This window comes from Dermacentor variabilis, chromosome 3 (assembly GCF_050947875.1).
Source record: "Dermacentor variabilis isolate Ectoservices chromosome 3, ASM5094787v1, whole genome shotgun sequence".
Taxonomy (NCBI): Eukaryota; Metazoa; Arthropoda; class Arachnida; order Ixodida; family Ixodidae; genus Dermacentor; species Dermacentor variabilis.
The window spans coordinates 36698821-36725565 of record NC_134570.1 but is presented as its reverse complement, the minus strand read 5'-3'; the positions used below and the strand labels follow the sequence as shown (position 1 = coordinate 36725565).

General features: G+C 50.3%; 1 protein-coding gene across 3 annotated transcripts in view; it reads right to left on the bottom strand.

Moving 5' to 3' along the window:
• Nucleotides 1-26745, bottom strand: part of LOC142575417 (uncharacterized) — a 629386-nt gene that overhangs the window by 99869 nt on the left and 502772 nt on the right. For all 3 annotated transcript variants that reach the window (XM_075684777.1, XM_075684778.1, XM_075684776.1), the window contains one exon: nt 355-1742. In XM_075684777.1, the coding sequence (XP_075540892.1) occupies nt 355-1705 (1351 nt within the window). In that variant the 5' untranslated portion in view covers nt 1706-1742. The remainder of the gene's footprint in view (nt 1-354; nt 1743-26745) is intronic.

Sequence of the window (26745 nt, the reverse complement as noted above, 5' to 3'; positions counted from 1 at the left end):
TTATTTCGGCTGGTTAAGATCTAACCTATAGTAGTGACTCAGTGGGGCACAACATAATGTATGCCGGCAGGTTTCAGCTAACTGATAATAATAATAATAATAAAGGAGTGATCTTTTGTATAGATAAGTTCGAGATTTCCACATAGAAACGACATAGGAATGAGCGATCTGTGTGAGTGCACAAGCTACTGATTCTGATGCAGTCCAGCTTGCAAGATAGTGCAGTTTGCGTTCACTTAACCTGGCAGTTACGCTCTCAATTTGTGCCTTAGGGATAAAAGAATAACGTGATTCTCTTGACTGAGTGCTCTGTCCCGGAATTTTAAGGAGAAACAAAGGTGAAGTATCACTCACCGGAAGAGAAGTGATGCAGAGGCACGTGCTTCGTTATAGACTCGACCACATCGTGCAGTCCGTACATGCTCAGCAGTTCCTTCATCGTGTTTTCCGCATAGTCCTTCATAAGGCTAGCGTCTGCAGCTCGGTGCTGATGGTGCTGAACTGGAGGTTGCTGCTGCTGCTGCTGCTGTTGCTGTTGCGGTGGGTGCGACTGTTGATGCTGATGAGGCGGTAACTGTTGGTGCTGATGGTGATGGTGATGATGATGATGTAGGAGATGCTGCCGCGAGCCGCCAACAAAATGCGACGAGCCACCGCCCACGTTCACAGGGGGTTCGTTACAGGGTGCTTGCAGGCGCAGAGGAGACGGCAATGACGCGGACGACCTACCGTCTTCCGCCGCGGAGGTCGGCCCGTCATCGTCGTCGTCCTCGCTCCTGCGACCCCCACCACCACCACCACCACCACCACTACCACCACTGAGGTCCACCACGGCCTCTGGAAAGCTGGAGAGCCTCGGCAGCGCCAAGCCCCCGCCTTCCGCGGATATCGCGCTACTGTTGAACAGCACCCGTTTGACGGGCTGCTGCAGTTTGCGGCGCGTCGAGCCACAGTCACTGAGGTCCAGGGGTCCTTCCTCGCGAACTGCGCCGGAAACAGCACCTTCCGAGCAGGTCGTCGGCACTAGCGGAGGAGGCGTCGTCACTGAGGACGCGGTAGCTTCCTTGAAGCACGCCGACGGCGAGAGTGCGCCGTCGTCGTCCTCGTCGTCGCCGTCGTCGTCCTGGGCGGCGTCCGCCACCAAGGGCAGTAGCAGAGAAGGCGGCGGTTGCGTGCTCTGCTCGGCGTCCTCCCGCTCGTCCTCGTCTTCGTCATCCTCCTCTTCTTCGTCCGAGTCGGCGAACACGGCGGCGGCGATGTTCTTTGGCTGGAAGTTCTTCCTCTTGTTGCGCATGCGTCCGTCCAAGGCACTCTCAGTGTCCGGCCAGGGACAAGGCACTTCGCTGAAGGCAGTGCCCGTGGGCATCGAGGAGGCGGCGGCTGTGCTGACGGCGACCAAGGGTTCCTGCGGCGCGTCGTCGTCCGCTTCGTTGTCGTCCGAGTTGTCGTCCGTTAAGGCCCCGTTCAAGGCAGCTTGCGGCCTCTCGTCATCGAGGTCGTCCTCTTCGGCCGGGTCCCGGAGAGGAGGGGGCGGCGCCCGCGGCGAACACAGGTCGTCGGGCGCCTCGTCGGCGCAGGCGTCGTCTCCGCCCGCTACCATGGCGGCAGCCAGGTCTTCCGGGTCCGAGCTGCGGGCGAGCTTCTCGCAGATGGCGTTCAGCTTGAAGGCACTGCTGGGCGGCCGGCAGGCGGCTTCCGACGTCATGTCCGCCGTCTGGCCAGCGCGTTACTTGCTGTCGGCCCTGCGCAAAATAAGAAAGAAAGGAATAAGAACACTGGGCCTGTCAGCTGTCAGCCACTATTTTATACGAGCTCCGTGCGCGGAGAAACAAGAAGGGCCATCGAGGCGTTCGGGACAGGTTGTTTTGGAGGTGCTGAACGGGTGTATAACGACAGCACAACTGGCGACTAGCTGCATACGCTAATACATACAGACTCGATATTTGTTCCTGTCACCTGTATGCATCCACTATAGGCCGAATCCCTGAGGCGGGGGCAGCCCGCGTTCTTTCTATTAATCGATGCGCACGTGCCTAGCATGAGTTACAAACGTACAGCGCTCGCGCACTGTACGCTTTTTATGTTGTGCGACCACTGAAAGTGCAGCAAGGCCAACCCTCTCGTCCCAATGTCAAACCCTGGGTACCTACAAAACAGAAATGTACGAAGAACTCTCGGATTCTGCATGCTCTAATGCGCACATAGCACTGGCAGTGACTCGAGAGTCACAAAAGAAGAACGGCGTCGCATTCCAAATGCACTCACACACGATATGTGATCACCGTATGCGCTAGCGATTATCCTCCGCCTCGCACGCTCAGGGGTTTCCGAGAGGTCGTCGTCGTCGTCCATTTTTCGTTACACTTTGCTTCGTTGCGGAAGTGGCCTACACGTCCGCGCGGAGACACCGTCCGCTCGTTCCGAAAGGAAACGGACAATCTTTTTTAGAGCACGAAAAACTATGTACCGCCCGCATTTGCACAGCGATCCCACGCAAATTGCACGCCGCAGTCACAGGGGTGAGAGGTCGCCCACGCTCCCCCTATCAGGAGCGCCACGCAGCTCTCAACCCACGCCCGGAATCACAATACAAACAAACGTGTGTAGTATATATCTCACGTTGAACTCACGGGCACTGCGAGAATATACATAAAGACGATGTGCGCGCAAATATCTCCGTAATGCGTCTTCGGGAGGGGGTAAAGGGCGAACGTGGAAGAGGGAGGATTCGTGGGTCTAACGAGAAACAAGAATAAGATAGCCGGGCGCCTCAACCACCACATCGCCAGGCGCCACGGACGCAGCAGCCGGGGCAACGCAGCGGCTGTAAAGGATCGGCGCGCGCAGTCGTGCCCGCATTCTCACGGGACCAAGGGAGCGCGCTCGCCCAGTTCCAAAGACACCACCGCTATGCTCTCTCTCTCTTCCTCCCGTAGCGTAATCACGACCTTTTGTAATGACACCTCATTAAACGGACGGGAAAGACCAACACGTGATTGTGCGACGACAGGGACCAGAACGCAGATGGGAGAGAACAAGTGCAACGATAGTTCGAACAAAGGATAGCGCGAGCGTTTTCTGATCGTTAGCGGGCCTGAGGCCATCTTTCCTCTTTTTCTTTCCTTTCCCGCAGGACAACCAGTTCGAAGACCGAAGATTTCTACTTTCCCTGAGCAGTTAGGCTACGGTTGTTCTCAGTGTAGGTTACCACTGAGCTTTAGCGGCGTGTCTAATTCGATAGAGTGCCGGGGTATTACGAGGCCCAGGCTATAAGTGGCCCGCGTAATTTGCAGCGACTGATTGTCAGCGTGGTCGTTAACGACCGGCTAAAGCAGTCGGTTAGCTAACGACGGGGTATAACTCCGTTCAAGCAAGCCGGCACAGCGTATCCCGCGGTATATACGCTGACTGCTTCATCGGGCGTTGTCTTACAATCGCGGGATGTGCAAGAACTTGGAGGTGGCCACAGGTATCGAACCATTCTCGACAAAATTTAGCCAGGTCTTCTACTTTAAACATTGTGATGAAACATTGTGATGAAATAATGGCTGAACATTTAAATGTGTGTTCAATGAACGAAAGACAAATTTGCCTCAAAATAAATAGCACTGACCAGCTGATCCGCCTTCATATTTCTTTTTCAAGTTGCCGAAGCAAGCGTCAGCATACCGTGCTTACGTGTATATATAGGCGCGACGATAAATACAGCCCGGAGAAAGGCGAAATCGCGAAATAATAAATGTACAAAACTCACAGCAGTCAGCCAAATACCGCAGTAATCGTCACACGGCGGCATTCCGTGACATATCGCCGTTCAGTGCTGCACGACGTCTCAATTCGCGTCGTCGCACGAACCACATGCAGCGTCGGCCTGCGTGCCAGACCACAGCGCGACGGCTTCAACTGGCAGAGAGAAACACGAAGGGGGGGGATGGAAGGGTAAGAGGGGGGGGGCACAGCCATACCCGAGCACAACTGATTGCAATTACGATTTCGTTGATACCAGCGCGATGCGATCCCTGCATCTTCGCTGCGATGGCTAGCCTATAGTGGGGTACAGAGTGGGAGAGCGCATCATTAAACGTCGCTAATTGCGGAAGACCCCCGAAATGAGCGGGGCAAAATGAGCATGTGCCGAGGGCGCCGGCTGTGAAAGGAGCGAGCTTGTTCCGCACCGAAGCGTCGTCCCGCATGTCAACCCTTTCCCCCTCGATTCGCCTTCTCGGAGAAGACGTTCTTTAGTCGCATAACCGAACATACATGTACGTGCTTGCGCTATCATCTCGACACACAGTCATTTCTGTAGCGCCCCAGAGTCCTGCCTGTGTATATGCGGCCACTCTCGGAGACGACATACATGGGTGGAGCTATCCGCAATGCAGCAATTAAAGATCGCCCGAAGAGCACGTGACCGTGCCCAGGCGACGGTCCCGCTGCAGACAGGGCATGTCTGTACGGACGCGGTGCGAAGGGGGCAAAGGAGGGCGGATTCCCTATGGCGGTGTCGCGCGCTCAGCCACGCCATCACCGCAAGGCAAAGCGGAGAGCCTAATAACGTCCCATTTGCGGTAGTGGGACGTCCTGCCTTTGGCGAAAGGCTTTGCTGCGACGTGTGGCGGCTGCTTCGGCGGCTCTGAGCCGGCCGCAGGTACGCCATCATTGGCGTATATTAATGCGACAAATGATACCCGTGGACTCGTATTATTCTGTCATTTATCTCATTTTTTCTCATTTAAAATTAGGCTGGACAGCCTCCGCGGTTTAAGTTGGAATTAAGCGTGCGGGAAGTGCCTTCCATCGCATAGAAGGGAGCCCTTGTATGAACTGGCGTCTACGATCTCCAACCGACGCCCGAGCCAATGGCCACACTGTGCGCAGACGGGCGCCAGCGCTTACAGAAACTTCCCACTCGCAGCTGTGAAAAGTAATCCACGGCGATCTCCACAGTGGAAATGTAAACTATATGTGAACTCAATCGGCACTAATATGGGATGGGTCTTATTGGGTTTACCGCGGCATACACGATCGAAGAGGGGTGGCTCGTTTCGCATTAGAGGCGGCCATAACGAGTTTGATATCTTCTCATCACCGATTCGAGCCGACTCGGCATCAAGGTTCGCCGACGCACAGCTATAGTACACAGGCGCGGATAGCTATGGGGATAAGACAGATGACTAAGTCTAGAATCGAGATAGCAATGAACAAAAGAGCCATAAAACGGCAGAAAAACGAAAATAAAAAGAAATCAAATGGGCGCGCACGGGGGGGTCTCTATTGAGTCCATATATACGCGAGCAAGCCGTGCTGGAATCCGCTATGAACTATACACTCCCACCCCACCTCCCCCGAACTCCGGCAACTGCCATTATTACACGCACGCGCGCGCGTCCTGACTCCTTAAGCGGGTCAACAAACTCCGCGTTCATAACCACTCCCACCGGCATCCCGAATGTAGCAACAAAACGCCGCAGCCCAGTGCATTTATTGTGCGTATAAAGGAGGAACCACGGTGCGTCGAAATGCGCAGCCATACGGAGCACCGTCGTACAGCATGCAGCCGCCGCCGCAACCGCCAAAGCTCCCAAGACGGAGGCCCCCGCAATCCTCCACGGTGGGCTTGGCCTGACTTGACTAGGAACTGGCAAACTCGTGTATCGGTCGGCTCGGGCCCCCGACTCGCATCGCGCCTCTAGCGAAGTGAGCGCGAACAACCACGGACACGCGACGCGAGCGTTCCGTAGATGATGGACGGCCCCAAGAGCTCTTCGCAGCGGGGATCGCGAAGAGAGAGAGAGAGAGAGTCGCTGTTGCGAGTATGGAGGGAGGGGGGGGGGAGCACGCGAGATGGCGTCCGAACGCTGCAAGGTCTGTACGATAAAAGAACGAGAGAAAAGTTGATTCCAGAGCATTTGTGAAATAGGTCACTGAATGATGTCGGAAACAAGACCGGCGGTGTTTCAGAATCCCGTACGCACTCGCTATGCACATCCCCGTATAGATAGATCCCAAAGCATTCGACGTCTTGCGAATTACGCCCCGAGTGGGAAAAAAAAATATTCCGATAATCGATTTCATATCGGTCGCTATTCGGAAAATAGGTAATTGACTTTTAACAATAATAAACGCATCGTGGGTTGACGAATCTGTCGATGAATCTGTCGAACATTCGCCCATGCGCCAGAGTGCGTCGACAAATGTTAAAAGCAAAGACCCTGACGTTTCGCGAACCGCACGGATTAATTAATATCACCCATTCCGAAACGTCTAATGCTGTACCAGCGCCGCGAACGCGTTTATGGTTAGCGTTGGTCAATGACCTGCTTTCCGAATGACGCATATACCGGGATGCATTACCAAATCGGTCTATCGATATCTTCCCCTCTGCACAAGGCGCACGGTTACAGGACTGCGCTAGAGACAGTGAAATTTTGTGAACATTCGGGCCACGTACCGCAGTCCTACGCGAACCGACAAGGTTTTAATAAAAAACGCATAATATAGTTGGCGTGCAGGTTTAGCATTGGCTGATAGAGTAGATTGAGTAAATATATTTAATTGTGCTTTTACCACAACAAAGTACGAACAGAAGTGCGCACGTTTGAAAAGACCAGATTCTGATAGCAAAAAAATTAAGCACGAACGCCCAAGTAACACCACAGCGTGAACACTTTGTCACCCGCGGCGCGAAGACGTCTCAACTGGCAGGTCGTCGTTTCGCGAGCTAACCAGGAGTGAAACGTCCGTGCCATCTTTCGAAACTGGCTTATCTACACACACTCTAGTCTCGTGCACTTAAGTCGTTGAGAAAATAGATTCGTACGGGCGCAAAGTTACCTCCTAGCTTCTACAGCAACCACCGTTTCTGTACATGCAAAAGACAGAATTAGGCGACGCAGAAAGAGGGCGAAAAAAAAATAAATAAAGCAGGCGCGCGAATTACCGTGTACTGATGCAGCCAGCAGGAGCAATATTTCATCTCTCGAGCTTCCAATAGGGCCGAAAAAAAGAACCGCCCGTCTCCGAAACCGAGATACGAAGGTCGTAAAGGCTCCTTTTCCAGAGTTTCTTTGCTTTTACGTGGGCGCCCGGGCGATGGGAGAAGACTGAAATGAAGTAGGCGTTGTAGAGTCCTTCGGTGATTAATAGTGCCCAGTATCATTTGCATCATTCGCGAAAACGGGCGTAGCGCCGAACGAGGAGACAGAGCAAGAGAAGGGGGGGGGGGGGAGGGGTTGTGAAAGAGAAAAAAAAAAAGCCATTTGCTAGTGAATACACAATATCGTGTTCTCCACCGGAGACCTCCACCTATTGATGGTTCTTAAGGGACGCGGGAGAGATATATGGCGCCTGGAGGAGCGCGGCATAATGCGGTCTCTGGTGTTTGGCACATGCTGAACGACTGAAAGCTGAGCATGCAGTGGGGAGGGAAAGAGATGTTGAAGAAGAAAAAAAAAGGAAAATCAGGCTATTCTCGATGTAAATGCAGTAATGACAAATAGGTTTGGAAAGGCGCGAGACGCGTATTGAAGGAATGCTAGGGTCGTTACTCACTGAGGCGATGAGTTTTCAGTCGATTTCTAATGAAAAATTAATGCCAGCGCACTTGCTGTCTGCATAGCACAACGGTCCTCTTGCGCCGCCTCGTTTACTTTGCATAGCGGCCTTCCTATCGAAGCTCGCGTACTACTTTTGAGGCAGGATACCGAGCTTATACAGCATAAAGAAAGGACGATATCTCGTTTCCATGGCAACTGGGATGTCAACATTTCGTTTCATAAAAGGCAAAGATTACCATCAGAAACAACTTAATTCTCTCTGCAATTATTATTATTATTATTTTAGACTCGACACCCGAACGGCCTAGCTGCGTCCTTTCATGGGGGTGGGGATAACTGGACCATAACGTAGCCCTCCTGCGCCTACAGTATCGTACGCTCTTAAGGAGAACATCAATTCGCTTATTATTTCGCCATCTTTTACAGACCAGATAACTCACGAACTATATAGCACACTACTTCTTTCTTTAATCACGGGTACGTTGCTTATAACACATCGTATCGGCCACATTTCACCGATAAAGTTGAAGAAACGATGCAGTTATGCGGGCTGTAGTATCATCAAGGTACCAGAGACAATAGAGCTCGTATAGACGATAGTGTACTACAGGGTGTGTGTGTGCCCCCTATTAGAGAGACAACGGAGCTTGCGAGAAGGGATCTCTTATTAAATAAAACGAGGGAATTACTGGCACGTATACTCCGCAACGCCGGGCGCGACGGCGACTTCCAGCGCGATTCGGGCAGCAAGGGTTCTTCTCTGTAACAACAGGCGTTTGGCTCCGCGCTATCAGTGGAGCCATTCTACTCGGCGAAAAGAAGACGTCTCCGCGCGGAGCCCACTTCTCACGCGCGGGAGCCATGCGGACCCTGCCGCGACGACGACGACGCTTCTCGTGGAGAGAGCTTCCCGCTCTTTAATACCGGCGAGACGCGCTGGATCGAAGGAGCTCGGAATGGCCAGGAATTATAAACGCGTGCGAGCTCCGCAGCAGCAGCAGGTGGCGGTGGTGGTGAGGAGGTGCGTGTTGGTAAGAATACTTACTTATGCGCGGCGAGTCGAGACGCGCGTGAGCCGAGGAGCTCCATAGAGCACGGCGCCCGAACCCGGAAAGCATCGAACTTTTCAGAGAGGTGCCAGATTGCGATCGAACGACGACGCCTCGAGAAGGGTCGAGCAGAGAGCCGCGGACGGGACCGAATTCAGTGTGTGGAGTATTAATTACGAAGCATTAATCACCGCCCTAATTGGCACCTCTAGCGCTCCTCCGGAGCCACCGTGAACGCGCACGCATGCATGCGCGCTATGAGACGGGACGAAGAAAAAGCGGTCCCGGGAACAAAGGGGAACCGAGGTGACACCGTTTTGTTTGTTTGTTTGTGTTTGTCCTGTGCGCGCACGACGGCGGCCGACCTTTCATGCTCGCCCCGGCTGCTCTTTTCCCTCGTGACTCGGCTGAGGCACAAAGGCGGTCATCGACTTCCTGGGTGCTCGACCACGCGGTCCTGCTCGTGCTGTATTATCTCGCCGGCATTTCTGGCTCCTATTATTTTGTTTTCATTCGCTCGCGATGGGTGCCTTCAAGATACCTCTTTTTGATCGTTGTTTACGCTCCAGGTCGTTGCTTACGTTGCGTTAACTTTAGTTAGAGGCTAGGTTGCACGCGGCGGATAAGCCTTATTTATTCGACAAGACCAGCCCGCGTTCAGTACCATTCATGGCGGCCCCGGCCAACCAACAAGAGCAACTGCGTGCTGTACTTCCTTGCTCCTTTGGCACTGCTTGTGATAGTATGGCTACCGGTTTGTTAGTTCAGTCTGTCGTTGTTTCACTCGAGCGGATACACGCCCTTAATTCTGATGGATCAATCGATTGAAACCCTCTCACCCCCGCCTTTCCCCTTTCACTGATCTAATCACTTGATGTTCACTCACTCACTCACTCACTCACTCACTCACTCACTCACTCACTCACTCACTCACTCACTCACTCACTCACTCACTCACTCACTCACTCACTCACTCACTCGCCTGAATCAATGATGAGTCAACCAATGAGTCACCAAACGACGCGTCTTTTCTTCTCCTTCCAGTGTACGTGAATTCAAATCTAAGGCAAACACCCTGTAGATCCCTTTATGGAAGTTCGTTCTCTTGGAGCTCGCCACGACTCCTTACACTCACGTCCTTCAGGCGTCAGCTCCATTCGGCTTCTATATAGACGGCACTGCAGGCGCATCGCGCACAGCAGCCGCGAACCTCTGGCACCTACAGCACAGCAACAGTCCGTGTGTACATGCGTATGTGTGTGTGTGTGTGTGTGTGTGTGTGTGTGCGTGTGTGTGTGTGTGTGTGTGTGTGTGTAGTTTCTTTTTTGTTTTCCTTTATCCTTATCTCGCTCACCTATCGCATCCCCCCTTGCCCCCTATCCCAGCACAGGGTAGCCAACCGGAGATAATCTCTGGTTAACCTCCCTGTCCTTACTCTCTCTCTCTCTCTCTCTCTCTCTCTCTCTCTCTCTCTCTCTCTCTCTCTCTCTTATATATATATATATATATATATATATATATATATATATATATATATATATATATATATATATATATAGCTCAGCAGGCGCGTCCAGGCCATTGCTGTGCTATATGCAAACCTGCTGGTGACCTGGCGTCAAAGCCGCCCTTTTTCAGCTTCATTTATTAGGTTCACCACTCCCAACGGGGAAAAAAAAAAAGTACAGGAGAACATTGCTGAGACCGAAACTGTCGAGGAACAGGAAATGTCAAACTAAGAGAGAGAGAGAGAGAGAGAGCAGAGGAGGATGTGGGGACGGGGTCTAGATAACGAAGCACACATACAGACATGCGCTCTGCGAAGAGTAGACCCGTAATACACGTACGTTGTATGGAGGCAAGAACAATTATCGCAACGCTGTGAAATGAACGGAAAGAAAAGAAGACGCGAAACAGAGAAAAAGCTCGCAAGCGGAGTGGGCGCGACCAAATGCAAAAACCCTTATCACAAAGGGTAATAAACGTTTCCGCCTCCTTCCGAAAAAAAAGAAAGATGAAAAAAAAAGGCCTCTTCGACTTGGGACACGTACTCGACCCTTGAGAGCGAAGTAAAGCGCAAGGTAAAAATAAGGCAAGGAAGGGTTCGCGGATGTTCCAGCGTGACGAAAAGAGAGTTCAAACGTGCATTAGTCGGCGAGCTAGAAGGAACGCAGAAATTAGGCGGCGCGGCGGCGGCATATTAACATAAATGGAAAGAAAAACGGAGAAAACGGAGCAGTAAATGAAGAAAAAAAGAGAAACGCCCGAGTAGCTAATGAAGGCGTACGCGAGCACAAAGGAAGTGATGAGAAACTGCATATATAGCATGCCGCCTACGAGAGATGAAAAAACGCCTCCTAAAGCGAGAAAAGGGTAAGATAAGAAAAGATAAGGAGCGGGTTTTCTTTTCTCTTTAGTTTTTTTTGTTTGTTTGTTTGTCGGGCGAGAGACACGGTGGCGCGAGGCCACGGTCGGGCCCCTCGCGAGCCGAGTAAACCACGTCATATCCGGCTTGTTAGAAAAGAAAAAAAGTAAACAAAACAAACACGTCAAAATGCAGCAACACATGGGAGGGAGAGACCATAGCATTCTCTCGGTTCGCTCGCGCCATTTGCAGCTTAAACGTCGGCGCGCTCTCGAAAGCTCGGAATCGCGCCATCTTGAAGGAGTCAAAAACGCAGGCCGCGATGTGGGATGGCCCGTTGCCGTTGGCCGCCCACATTCAACCAGACGGGTGGAAGGGGGGGGGGGAGAGAGTGAGATGCATGGGCCGGCCAGCAAAGCTCTGCCGCGGAGCATGGGTGGGGATCCAATAATTTGGCGCAATTACACGGCAGGCGCGATATGAGTGGTCGGCTGGAATACGACGGCTCGCGCGCGCTATACCGCGCCTTGCGGGAAACGCGCCAGCGCCGAGTTTGTACGCACACACACACGTACACACACGCACGGCGTATATGCCAGATAGACCGAACGCGCTCGCTACACGTGTAGCACGTATCCGTCGACACCAGGCACCGCGGTGTCGTTTCGCGCCTATGTAGCCGATGGGCGCGCCGAACCGTTGGACGAGCAAGAAGGAACTCTACTACGAGGCGTGGTACAAGCGTGCGTACACGTGCGTTGTACATTGTGTGTACACGGGTCGAGTGGTGGTCGTCGGCACACGGTGGGGCCTCCCGCGCCAAATGCGGGGCCGGGCCGGGGAAGCGTTGAGATTGCTCGAGATACAACGTGCGATTCGAGAGCGACAGTAGAACCCGCGCCAGGCCCTTCTCCCTGATACGTGCACGGGCCGAATGTATGCGCGCGCGTGCCGGCGGCTGCGAAATAAATCGTAATAATAGAAAAAAGAAAAGGGCAAGAAAGAAAAATGAGGAACGCGCGGATCGTGGCGGAATGCGGGCGGTTTCGGGCATACCGTGAGGGGCTTCTGTGCGTTGGTGCGACGGAATTGGAAACGGGGCTGCCAAACGGAAACGGCCCACAAGTTTCCCAATTTCTAGCTGAAACAAACCACAAAACAAGAGAAAAACAAAGAAAGAACAAAAAAAGGCCTTTCTTCATTGCAAGATTATACAAGACACCAGTAAGAACAAAACTTGGCCCCTATTAGGGAGCTTTAAATAGAGAGTTTTAGTTTAGGAGACGCAACCGGCTTGCGTACGCAACAACTAGGAGCGACGGCACTGCGCATGCACGGACTCCAGCGTATGCGCATGCGCAGTGCCGTCGCCCCTAGTTCCTGCGTACGCAAGCCGCTTGCGTCCCCTAAACTAAAACTCTCTCATGTTGCATGCCCGAAGTTAGGGGACGCAAACCGCCGAGCTAACAAAAATAGCACAAAGGGCCTACAATTAAGTTTGGGTGTTGAGTTTGCAAAGCCGCTTAGGTGCGGTATTTCTAAGATTGCCCATTGACAAAAAAGGTTCTTACGATAGAGCTGTTCTAAACAATACACGTCAGCCAATCGTGATGTTAGACAAACCTGCTATAGCGAATGCGGGCGGCCAAAGGCAAACGGCGCTGACAACTGAAAAACTTTGTGGATTCGTTCCCCGTACCCACTAATATAGAACATAAAATTAAGTTTCAAATATGCACATATTATCTGGCGCTGTGACACTCGTGAAGAAATCTTAATCTCGTTGTAATAGTTGAGTCCGCAACAAAGCACAAAAAAGAAGTACAGATGCAAGAATAAAAACGACGTCAGACGAAAGCATACACAATTTCACTGTCACATGAGAAAGTCATCCTAGCGATGCAGTGAGATAAAAATACACATCGCGAGGATTGCACACTAGTATTCACAAAGCCCTAATCGGGTCATTGTCAAGGGTGAAAAGGAAAAAAAAAAGGTCGTATTGCATTAAAAGCTTCTATTTTGTTAATAGCAACAGGACCAGCTAGGGTCTAAGCGTCTCTGTTAGCAGTCAGTTTAATTTAGTCATTTATAAAGCATGAAAAAAGGGGAGCGACTTTATCAACCTATACTGAAGAACAAACTGAAGGATTCGCCAATTATGCTGTTTATGCCGCGGGACGGACTATCAGACGATAAGAAAGATTGTCTCATTTCTATCTTCTCTACATACTGACGCGGTTAATTAACGTAACGCCATGCTAAACATGAAAATAGGTCTGATTTATGTGTTTAGGGGCACAAGTAAACGTGCTAGCAAACAAGTAAAAACATGCAAAAGTACATGTGTGCGTAGGACGTTCAGAGATGAAATTTAGTTGCGAGTTGCTTCTTCCAGAAGTTCGGCCTGTTGATGCATAGATACGCACACAAGTAGGTTGTTGCTAATTCAGCAGAAAGAAAGCGCCTATAATAATTATGTCAAATAAAAAAAAGTTATATATTAGCGGCTTCGTAGCGAATTATGATGGCAAACTAAGAATCTAAAATTAAAAAGAATGATGTTGTAATACTAATGGCTTAGCCTTCTAATAAAATGCATTCAGGAAAGAGAAGGGCTGCTGACTTAATTAAGATTTTTCGTACAACAGGAAAGCCAGTGATTCTCTTTCTTTTTTTAAAATTTAATGGCGCTATTTTCTCCACTAATTCCGCTATCACTCGATCAGGGTCTCGGGGAGCCGCGAGATAACCGCGAAACGTCGTCTGTAAAGGGAGAGGGTGCGTTCTCCCGAAAGCACTTTCGAAGATCTCATTTTACAAACTAATTTAGATGTTCTTAATTGCGACAGCAGGGAGGCACACACGGAGCAAAGCGCGAAAGAAAAATGGGCCCCAAGATATGAGAGGGCTGTCTTGTCCACAACGGCTTGGCTCGGATTACGGACGCCTGCCTCATCATTGCCGCAGCCGCCATCGGGTTCGCCGTCCCCTTCGCGCTTTCCTCTCTGTTGCTATTTTTAGATACACCCTGGCTTGTAAAACCGCTTCGTATTTGGGCTTTTGGATAAAAGGCAGCCGCCTTACCTCAAACATGTACCCCGTTCTTGCGTCTTTTCCTGGCTTACCAAGTCGCCGCTCGCAGTAAAAGTGGTCATTTCGCTATTCCGCAAACGTTGCTCGCTAATACTGCTTAAGTTATTTTTTGTTTCCCTCTCCAGTACCCCTTAGCAGCAGTGCAATATAGATAAGAGACTTCGGGAAGACGTAATTCATGTCGCCAGTGTAATAAACTGTTCGATCATCACTGATGTGTATACTTATAGGATCACTAACCAGAAGTCGCTACTTCTGCCGCTAACCGGTTGCTTTGAGGCGCACTTTGCAGTTTCCCACTTCAAGCATGTCTCTGCTCGGAGCACATTCGCTTCTTAGCAAGTATATCTCGAAAACAGTTCCGAGAAACCCCTCTGCGAACTTTCACCAAAACCTCAGAGAACCTCGTTCACAGGCAACGGTGAACGAATGTTGTTGAGTAAAGAAAAAAAGAAAGATAACATAAAAGAAAGCGAGTATGCCATATATGAGCGAAGTAGAGAATAAAAGAAGGCTGAGCGCCGACAATTAGCAGTCAGACGTTGAGAGACTTCATCCTGCCGCATATAAGCGTATCATGCCCAAAGCTACATATGCACGCGCGCGCTCGCATGCCCTCGTGACAGCGTCAATCCAGCCGATCAAGCAATCAACTACATTCTCGTGCACCCCAGCACGGCAGCCGCGCTGCTCCGTCAATTGTTGACTCACTGTGTAAGCGTGCTCGCTTCAGGCCAGCGCTGTTCTCGATTCGTGGGAACCGCAGGCACTGGCTATGCGCGAGCGCCATCGAGAACCCCCCCCATCCCCCCTCCCAGCGCCTGCAACGACTTGGCCTACGGAAGCTACGTACACAGGCAGAAAGAAAAGCCGAGGGCTGTCGAGATGGGGCAAGGGTGTTCGCATCGCGGTGCTCCTCCGCAGACACCGGCTACGCAGGGGCGAGAAAGGGCGAAAGGAGGCACGTTTTAAGCATATCGTGCGCCAAACCAAACGTAAACCGAGCGAGAGAATAGCCAGTTAGCGACCGTTCGCAGTAAACAATGGCTCCCTAGCAGCCATATGAAGCCAACAGACAATTGTCTGTTGGCTTCATATGGTATGTGGCTGTACCAAAAAAAAAATAAAAAAAAAACAAGAGAAAAACCGCGCCCCTCGTTTTCTCTTCTCGTTCACTAGTGACCACTGTTAGATGTCTGTAGAACATTCTCTCGATGACGCTTGACAATATGCGGGGAAGAGATATGTGTACTTTGCGAATACTCTAAAAGCCACCACAGTGCTATGTGATAGCGTAAGAATTTTTTATACGTATGCGCGGTTGCTGACAGTATACTGACTTTACTTTATGCTAGGTTGGTAACCTTGTAGTGTTCGCTATAACTAAGGCTGACCTCCACGTTTTTCCTTCGTAATAAACGCTCCTCCTCTTTCCACTGCTGTCTTTTTCTGTTTTCTTTTTTAACGACGTCCTTTTAAAATTTTCTTCATTCGTCATCTTCATTCGGCAAGAGATAGCTAGTGGGACCACCAAGTAATGTCGAACATTAACAAAAGATATCGCGACTAGGAATTAAGAAAGAGAGAGAGAGAAATAGAAGACAGGGGAGGCATGGAGGTAAACCAGACGCACCTCCGGTTTGCTACCCTACACTGGGGGAAGGGGTATGGGGACTAGTAATTAACAGAGCAAACTAAAGTGTGCCAATGCGCATTCGGCAACGAATAATATCGACGCTTTGCAGTAATTCCGCCCTTTGCGTTTGCCTACGACTTCCAGACGTAAAACAATATGCATCAACATTTCTCGTGAGTTGATCTATCACGTGTTTGTGCCGCGATTTACTTCCTAATATCACGTTCGAGCTCCGCTCTGCTTTTCCAGTTGAGCATAAACAGATCCTCGGAGCAAGTTTTAAGCCCCGGCGGGTTCTGCCGCCACTGGAAGAGAGATGACATGATGTTAGACCAGGCGCAGGAAAGGGCAGAAACAATTCGCCTGTCAGGCAAAGCCATTTGCGTCGTCTGGCAGCGACGGGAAGTGTAAACCAAAGTCCAGAACCTAACGTAAACCAAACAAACTATGTCAGTCAGCGCGTCAGGAACACGGAGAGTTTGCATGGGGAGTTTACATTAGTGTGCCGCTTTATGTCTTTGTTTTTTAAGGCTTCGACGAAGGGCCTTACGCTTCGTGGAAAACGAGCTGCAAGAGCGGATCACACCCCGTTAGGCTTAGAAAAGCATCTTCCCGAAACGCTTACGCAATATAGGACCCGAAGCGCGATTCTAACTCCGGTTAGATCCGGTTAGATCCGGTTCTAACTAATTCGAAGAAGTATGTGAGAACGATTCTGAAAGCTTACCGAAACGAATCCCTTCTCAAAGTAGTAAGACAACGCATTCATACAATATGCTGTTCGCGTCTTTCCTTTCTTCTGTTCTTATCTTAAGCGTAGCGGTTTTCTTTGTTAGGCTGTTCACGATAATGTAGGAAAACGGCCCTTAGCGCTAGTACAGATGCCAACGATATTAGTAGTGAGCGCCAGGCTACATGGCAGCACCAAAAATCGAAACGCGCCGCCGGAAATAACAACAAAGCCATTCGCAAAGGCCATCTGGTCTGAATGCATGAGAAAAACGCCCTGCCGGCTAGAGGATCACGTGATCACGTGGATTACAGACACGGACACTTCGCTTGCAGGACGCTTTAACAAGGCGCCGTGACAACGATGTAGGATAAGTGCTGATATCTCCGAGGCACTATTACCTAGCCTACAACGGATCACTTTCCTTCCGTCGCATTCGAGAATGACAGGTGGTCAAACGCTGGGTGTTTTCCGAAACAGAGAACCGGCTCCTTCACCGGGGCGCTAAAGAATGCGTAAACCGCCTGGGAGCCCGCGGACAGCACCGGATGTGTCAGCGGCTCGCTGGACGCTTGGCAGATGCGAACCGACCACCGCAACTTGGCGGGTGGGGCGCTGGGAAGCAAGGAGGGGGCAAGAAAACAAGCGTCACAAGCGGACGTTGTGGGCCGTGGCGTCAGGGCAATAACGCGGCTTCGAAATTATCTTCGTTGCTGCGACGGGTGAGACAGAGTTGCTTTCTTTATCGGCTCGTCCGCGGGTTGCCTTAACCACTTCGCCTCGTATGCGCCTCAATTTCCATAGTTTTGTGTCACTTCGAATTTTCGCGTAAGCGAAGGCATTCGTGACGATCGTAAACAGTAAACCAGTTTAGGTCGTGCGATGCTGACGCCGCATATAATTTTCAACGCACGCATGCCTTGTCAGCTATAGGGAACTCGTGAGGCAACGTCTCTCACGATCACACGTAGGGGAGGTCACAACGAGCTAACGCGGAATAATTTCGATGTTGCAAATTCAAGGCCCATAAAGAAAGCTCAAGGAGAAAATGCTACAGTAGCACCGCTGTCAAAGTGCATCATACACGCTACAGAACACTATAAATAAACGAAAAAAAAAGGGAACCGTAACGAAACTTCCACAATTAATCCCCGTCGTCGAAAACATGTGCCTTCGAACAAAGATGTTTCGCCCTGCCTGGTAACCTCGTAAGAACAATATAGCAGCAAAAGAATGACAAAATGCGTCGGTTATGCACGCATGCACGGTTATGCCCCGGGAAATGCACGCGGCCGTAACTTTTGCTCCTGTCTCAACGTGTCAAACTTGTGAGAAAAAAAATAACTCAATTCGCGGCAGAGACAAATGTTCCCGACCACGCACTGGTTGTTAACGCGCGGGGAGGATGAAACGGAGCGAACCGGGCTGAGCACACGGACGAGCTAAACAGAACCGATCCTCGAAAGACGGAGTAGGCGGCGACTCGTGTCTGAGAGGTAACACGAATATCGCTCGATCGGGCTGGGTATAAAGCATCTTGCTCAAACAGCCCCACAGTAGCATCACCAAGAGAAACAGAAATACGGCAGAAGACGCCGATTACGACCCGGCGCGGCGCTCCGTAGCTCGAGCTTCTTTTCTTTTCCTTTTTGTTTTCTTGTCCCGGTGCAACGCACTTCATTAACATTCATTCAGCGAAGGATGCGCCGTCTCGGACCGCGTCACACAAGCATCGACGGTCGGAACAAGCGAGACGGTACACCGCCCGCGCTACGCGAACGCGTGCTCGCGATTCCCAGACGGTCACGTGATTTCCGCGCACGCTACACTGTCAAAGACGTCTTCGCTCGCCTCGGCCCAACCGGCGCACCCTTCCGTGATCTCTCCGTTTACCCTGTTATGCGCACGGGCCATACATACACGTATGGATGCCCGCATCGCAGAGATAAATGGCGTGCGGTGTGCGCGCACCTTACCGGTTCGTGAACAGAAGCTTGTCACGTTTATGCAAGTTCGCCGAACAAAAACTAACTCTTCTTTATTTGCTTAGTTTATTGTCTGTTCTTTTTGATTTTCTTCGCTTACGCACCTATCTGTTTATATCCACGTATGCAGGAATGGCAAGCGAGCAGGAAGTCGTCGCGAGTCGCACCGAAACAGGCAGAAAAAGTCATGGAGTTATCTACGACTGCGTTCTGCTAGCGAGCTGCTGGAGGTCGGTTACTCAGTACCGGGCTGCTGAGGCCATATTCACGTTATAGGGCGGAGCGCAAAAAGATACGCTCGCGTACGGAGTTCCCAGTTGTCAAAATTATTGAGGCGTTATCTGCTACGGCGTCTGACGCAGCCGTGCAGCTATAGCGTAGGAACATAAAACCCCACCGTTTATCATCCCTGCAACTTACTCCCAAACAAAGAACACAAACGAAAACTATTTATGCACAGCTCTTAAGGGCCTCTATGATGGCTCGAGTTCGGCGAGGTTGAACGACTGACCAGGCACATTCCGTTTGGATATCAATAAATAAATGAATGAATAAATAAATAAATCCATATTTCATGGTCTTGAAGGAAGACGCATCACGCCACTCCGACATCACGTCCCAATCTTTCCTGATGTCGCGCTAGAGTACTCGTTACGGCGATGCCAGTTACGCAATGCATAACGAGTACTGGCAATCTTTGCAGCTAACTAATTTATTTTTCCATCTGTCTAGTGACGTGAGCATATCTTGCATCGGGGCGCTATACATTGATGTATATCGTACCCAGTCATCTTATTGCTATTGTGTGTGCGTGTGCACGCGTCCACAGCGCAAATAACGAAAGATAAGAGAATCGAGCAGCATGAAACGCATGCGCATGCCAGACAACGAAATGAATCTAGGCTGGTGGGAGTGCATGGGCAGCCGTTAATATTTTAAGCCGGCTGTTCGCCAGTCATTCTTCGGCTGACGCGATCGACCACACGGTTGCATTAGTTGCGTGTCCAACAGAACAAAACGGCGTATTATGCGTTTGGGAGTCATGCTTACTACCAGGTCGTCGAGCATGTAGTGAAAGCAAAGTATACCGGATAATCCTCCTCCTGCCTGTCCTTACTAGCACGTCGTGCTTATGCCTTTCGTCACTTGCTTTCGGTGAGCTAGGCTCGCGCTGGCGAACAAAAATTGGTCAGGTTGGCGCGGTCTACGCGGTGCAACATTAGAAGGCAGGTTTGCCAGAACACACCAGTTAAGTAAAAATACAACGTTCGCAAGCCCCTCCACTATTCCCCCCTCGCATTCAGTTCCTTCAACCGAGTAATGCTCATCAAAATATTTATTTTAATTAAAACATTAATTGACTAATCGAAAGATTACCGATCATTCGTCCAGTCGTGTCCACCTTCTGTCGACGAGGGCGGTCGTCTGGGTTTAGAGCGGAAAATCACTGCTACTGTAAAGGTCAAAAGGGAGAAGCAGACGACAGTGTAAGACCAGAGTCGTGTAGTAGTACTCCTTTGGTACCGGAGTCGCGCTAGAGGGATGCGTTTCCTGCAATGGCTGCGTCACAGGCTATAGGCGTATGAGTCACTTGCAGTGGCGGACGCGAAGGCGGTAACGATTTTCCTGCTTCCCCCCCCCCCCACCCCATGTGTCGCTTTCTGTTTTTGTCTTTTTGTGTTGAGAAAGGTATACAGCGTAGTCGCCATATCAATGCGAGTCGCATCGGTCTGGTGTTGAAGCGTGTTTGGAGTTCTGGCATTATGTCAGCGCGCACTATGCAGCATGGACTGAACTCAAAACGCAAAGCTTAGCCATTTTCCTCCACTCCTTCTTGAGGGTAAATATACGCTAAAAGTTTTCAAAGCGCGTTGGAAAGGCCGAAAAGAGAGAGAGGTAAAACTAACGGAAATGCAATGACGTTAACCAAGTGATATATCTGGTTAGCTGCTCTGTACTAGCGGAAGGGAAACGGTGCACGAAAGATGAGAGAGAAAAGAAACAAAAAGCAAGAACGAAGGGAGGAATCAAACACGTAGAACTAGCAATTGTGGTGGCACTGCTAAACAAGTACGCGTCGAGTCGACACATAACTTGCACACCGTGTCAGTGTCCCACGCACCGAAATAGACATCGCGCAGTGCACTGCATCACTCAGTCACAATTTGTCGCACTAAGAGACGTAGCACCGACACTAACACATATATAACCGAGTCAAGGGTACCTTGTGCCTTCTTTCGCATTGTTGGGTGAAGCAAGTGCTCGTTCCTCCTTTCTCAATGTTGAATCAAGTTCTCGATAAGTACGCTTGCAAACAGCTCCTACTGACTTCGCCTGTAATAGCCAAGGCAAAGAAATGCTAGATCACGATCAAGCAATAAGAACGAGTGCTTTTTTAGATGAGGGTGTGATCGTGCCATAAGTGGTATATCTAGAGCATCTTGAAAGATAGCACAGGCAAGGTTTGGATTAATGATATAATTCCGGCAGACATCGCATCTCAACCCCCCCCCCCCCCCTCAATTCTATTCCCCTCGTTGCTCCCAGCTTTTGCAAATATGCAGTTAATTAACGTTACTCACCGCCGCCATCCCAAATTTTTTTCCGAAAACGAAAGAAAAGAAAGAAATAGGAAACACGCGTTGCAAAGATCGACCTATAGGCGACTGTATAGTGGTGTTTGTGTTAGTGCGTTCCTTCGAAACGTAATGAAGATGACGCCGGTGCAAAAGCAAATCGGAGATAAGAATCTCCCGCGAAACGGCCAATTGGCGGTAATTTTCGAGACGCAGCGGGAAGAAAAACAAGTCGAACGGCGGCTCTGGCCGCGCAGCGCTTCGTGTGTATAGAGGCGGCATGATTGGGGTTGGAAGAGGCAAATTTTTCCTACCCAAGGCGACAGCTAGAGAAGCACACCGCGCATAGGTTAACACACTCGCAGGCTTCATCATAAAAGAGCAATGACGCGTGGTATTTGAAAAGCTTCATAGACCGGGAGGAATTTGGCTTCGCTTTTCCTGCATTACCTGCGCTCATTCCTCTGGAAAAAAGAGAAACGGTAAAACAACATTAAGAGAAGACAGGTGCAGAGGCCGAGCGTGAAAAATAAGGCGACCCGCGACTCTGACCATTCCGAACAAACGGGGGACGGACACTGCTTGCAAGAGCTAGAAGAGACGGCGTCGTCTGCTGCCGCCGTCTGCTACGGAGCTGGAAAGCTCCATCAGTGTCGGCATCACAACTTTCATTATTTTTCTAATACCTCATCGCTTGTGGAAGTTACACCGAGTAGTGCTACTCCCTGCAAGAAGCTAAGGTGCGGCCGTGAAAAAAGCGAGGGGAGGGAGAGCTGAAAAGTTGAGGGTAAAAAAAAACTGAACAAATAAATGTCGGTGTCCGAGGATCGTCGCCATTTCCTTTTCTTTTCTTGTGCGCCGTTTCTTCCAGCGTTCGGAACAAACGCGCGGAAAGCTTTTGATTAGCCTGGGCTCCATCTTTATTCGACAGCATCTTGTTTTCTGTTTCCTGCCGTCCACGAGGTGGCGTATACGGTAAAAGGCACCGAAGATTGCTTGAAGAGGGCAAGGCGGCCGCTTGTTCGATCATTTTTTCAGCCTTTCCGCTTATTAATCCCGAGAAAGAGAGACGCGGTTCCTTTCTTTTTTCTTGCTCTCGTCATTACACCGGTCGTTTTTCTTTGTTTTGTTTCTTTCCTTTAGTGTTTCTTGTATTTATGATTTTTTTTTTACTTTTTTTCTTTTTTGCGCGCCATCTAACTCCTGTACGTCGCGTTTCTAAAGTGGGGCCGGTGCCGCGCAGACGTATACGCGACTTCGGCTCAGAAAATTGGGAGGCCTTCCAACTTAATTACTTTTTTCTCCCTCCCGTTCGCGGCGCTGTCGCGTTGCGACGCCGTCCTCCGATATCAGCGTGAGGCGATCGCTCGTAAGAGCAAAAGAAAACTGAGAGACCCCCATTTTTTTCCCCTTTTAAAGGATAAAAAAAGATATCAAGAGGCAAATGCAATCTGCTGTCTCGCCCGCGTTTTACAAGCACGCCGGAGAGGAACCGCGTGCGTAAAGGAAGAACACAGAGAAAAAAAAGAAGACGGAAATAAAAAAAAAGGAAGGGACTCATGCATACAGAAAATGCGTACATGTACGTGTATACTCTATTGAAGGACAAGCGATAACGCGAAATTTTCCACGAATCCCAGACAGGCAGAGCAGAAAGAAAGAGGGGGAAAAAATGAAAGAATGTACCCCGGCCAAAGCATCAGTGCGCGGAATGTTGGTTATTAGCGACGACTAGATAGAGAGCAAAATTAGTCAAGCGGACCAGAGCTTTCAGTGGACTGTTTTTAAAAGAATTCCACGGGCGAAGAGTTAACGTCGAGAGGGGAAAAGAAAAACAAAATGTGCCCCCCCCCAAAAAAAAAAGAAAGAAAAGAGCGTACGTGATCCATTTTTATGCAGATTAGACAGAGACGGCTGTATGGCTGTTGGATCAGCAATATGACCTCCTCACAAAATGGAGCTTCGCTTCACAAAGCGTTTGACGGGCAATATTTCATGGAGAGACGAGGCGCAGTTCACTAACGAGAAAAAAAAATAATTTTTTTTAGTTAAGCGAGCGTCAGTATTCCAGCCTAACTTCGCCGCCGCCGACAGATCTGGCCACGGTTATTCGGGTGCGCTCTGTTTTAAAACCAGACTGCGTTCGTAATGGTCAATTTGCTGGAGCGCGCGCCTGCAAGCCAACGGGGGCATTTCCATCAACCAAAACGACAAGCTCGTTCTCTAATTTGCAACAGTTACGAGCACTAGTACGAGTACTTGCTAACGCGTTTGATTATGTTTGCTTCCAGTTGGCCCCTCCACGGTCTCTGTAAGGCATTCCACAGGCCACTTGGCGTCGATGTTAAAAGCGCATCCAGCAGAAGATAAGACAAACGGGAATATTGCTATACAAGGCAAATCTTCGAACCATGTAAAGTACTTAGCGCAAGAGTTTTGATTAAATAATCCCCCTTGCTAGGAGAAGCAAGAGGTCCGTATTTATACACAAACAACAAAAATTCTTACGCTACATACTGTTCCTATGGGAAGAGATTCCAAGCAAACATGATTTCGAACGCGCTATTAGCGATGGCGACCGGCCAATGGCAGACAACTCTTACCAAACAGAAGCTTTGTGAGTTCGGCTCCGGTGTAGTCTGAGCCAGCACCTAATCGACACGAAAGCATCGAAAGAACGCTGCTAGACTTCGCAGCTTTTGTCGCATGCACGATAAAGCTCGTCTCAGCCGACTCTTAGACATTGTTGCAAACCTCGCGGCGGCAACGCACAATTCCGTTGAAGGCGTCAGTCTTCCGTCCCTCGTTCGCCTCGCTGACGGCCAAGGCCCAAAGTGATGCCGCCAGTCCTAGAGTCACGCGCGCGGCACAGTTTTCCAGCACTCCTTTCATCGCGGGTTGCTCCGTTGTTTCTCGCGCGCGCACCGATCGACCAGATTGGCGGTTTTGGGGAACGAAAGCCGCCCGTATGCCTTCTGATCTCGCAGCTAGAACAAAAACTCGCACTCGACGGCGACAACTACCAGCAGCAGTGGCAAGCAGGAGCAGAGAGCCATACCATGGCGAGCATCAATTGTATACGCCGCCGCTTCGCGTCGCATTATTATACGGGGGGGCACCACGACCCACCGCGACGAAGACAACGCGTGAAGCGCTTTCGGCCAGGCGCATTATAGCCGCAGAAGAAGCTCGCAGCGCTCGTCCACTTCGGCTTCGCTACAATGCATCTCCGCTGTGTATTTCTTCTTCTACTTCTTCCTGGCACCCTTGTGTGGGACCTTCTGTGCCGCGCGTTCCCGAGAAGCTCGGGAGAGGGCGAAGCAGAGAGTGGCAGGGACAGAGGTGTCACGGCAACGCTTCGCTGCGCGATCCGCTCGAGACGTGTGCGCGTTACTGTAAAAGCGGGACGCGATGGAGGCGTACGGACATCTTAGGATGGAGAGAAGACAGAAGAAAGAAGAAGATGAAAAACGGCAGACGGGCCGCGGACCGGTATGCGCGGCGCAAGGGGCTCGTGGCACCCGGCTGGCGGAGTCTCGAGCTGGACGGTCGTCGCTGTGACCCAAATAGGCGTGCGAAAAAAAGGTGAGGTGACCGTTTGCGAGGACAAACGGGATGCCCGCGTGCACAGAGGAGAGAGAAGGCAAAACAATGTAATAGTAGCAAAATGAAACACGACGGCGTGTCTGTAACAGTGAGCGGAGAGTGAATGCGCTGGGCGGTAGCGGCGGCGGAGTTACGGAGGTGTCAGCGGCGTTAATGGTGTATCAGTGGAAAACGGAAACAGACCGCGCCGGCGACAGTGAGCGCGTGCCGCCTCGACATAAAAGAGTCGTCGTGACCGATGAGAGAACTATGGACCAGCTGGGCGATTCTTACTTCGGCTCCGATCGCAAGCCTTTCGTTGGGCGTTCTTATAAGAAGCAGCGCGAGATCATCGACATTAGGCATGGCACATGCGGCTGACACAGAAGAACAGAGAGAAGGAACGAGCATTAGTACGCAGTTAAATGATAGCAAATAGTAGTTATATATACATATATTTAAACGGCTGCGTCACATCATATGAGAGGCGTACTGGCTACACTTATGGCAATGCCCGCCCCAGCGTCCGCTTCCCTCCACCTCTTCTATTTTAAATAGATATGTGCACAGCGCACTTTGTCTACACGGCTATTCCAATGAGGACGAACCAATTGCCTAGTTCTATTTTCCTTGTCTTCGCACGGTACGAGTCGCCTTTGCCTGCCACGGTATAGTTACTTCAGTTCACAAAATCTAAGCGCATTATCTGGGCTACAGAATGGCAGGTGAGACTGACGCGTTCTTGTGTAAGGAGCGCGGTGCAAGAACAAGCGAGATGGGGCCAGTAAAAAAGTCCGGATCATGTTTGAGGAATGAATATGTTGCGCGCCGCCGGACAAAGCTCCGATTTTAGAACGGCCGGGAGCGGGCGATAGCAGCTGTTCCCAGTAGCGAGAGTTCAAAGAGGCATGCCGCCGATGCATGTAATTTAGCTCGTGGCAGTTAATTAAAGCCAGACAAACAAGCAGCGACGTCGCATGTCAAACAAGGGCCCGGGACACAGTGGAACAACTGCTTCTCGTTTCGTTAGCGTTTCGCCATAATTCTAACTACCAGCTATACAGCGCAGCTATAGCGCTGTTCTGCATCGTGTGACAGTATTATGCACGAGCGAGGAACTTCGCTCAAACGCAGTTACGGTTTAAAGGCTCGGCAGGCAGCAGACAAATAAACGAGGATGCAGGGTAAGTCTGAACGGCTGCGCAAGAAAGAATCCCTGGAATCCTCGATGCGGGCTTCCAGCTGATCCACTCCTTGACAGAATCTCGAAATCGTAGCCCGACGGCGAAGAATTCGCCGTAGCGATTCAATTAGTGGTTTGAGAGATTTCGTGGAAACAAAGCGCGAATAAGTTTTAAGTGAGCCTACGTTTCCAGGAAGCAGAAATAGGGTTATATGGATAGCTGCTGGAAATGTGGTGTTTGCAGCTATGCCAACAATGACAAACTACAAGAAGAGACAGGCTTCCCGAGTAGCTGCCGTTAAATGTTGTATAGCGAAATTACAATCATGCGAAGGTACTCTGAATGAGCTAGAAGCCTCACTGGAAAGCTCGCGTTTGTCCGGAGGCCTGGACTTTCGTTTAGCCTCTCGTCACCCCTTCATTTAGCTAACTATATTTGTTTTTGACGGGGCTTGCGATATATTTGGTATCGATCGATCGATCGATCGATCGATCAATCAATCAATCAATCAATCAGTCAGTCAGTCAGTCAGTCAGTCAGTCAGTCAGTCAGTCAGTCAGTCAGTCAGTCAATCAATCAATCAATCAATCAATCAATCAATCAATCAATCAATCAATGGACTGCCTTATTCTTAAACCTGCTGTTTCCCAAACAACCTTCGAACTTCGAAAGTATTATTTCGATGCAAGGACACTTATCATGTCTCATTTGGTGGATATTTCCATAACATTTTGTAGCTCATGGTACCTATGGTCCTCAACAATAAAAATTATTGCTTTCACACGGTTGCATTCTTTCTTTTTTCGTCCCTTGGAGATCTTTCTTCCCCTTAACCCGGGTCTTGCAACGCGCTTCTTAGAGCATATGAGACAGCGACGTATACGCACAGAACTCACGCAATCTTCAGTCAGCCCCTACACAATGCAGCCCCTACACAAAATGTAGAATGGTCAAGAGGTTAAATCTGGACCGATTGCTTCTGG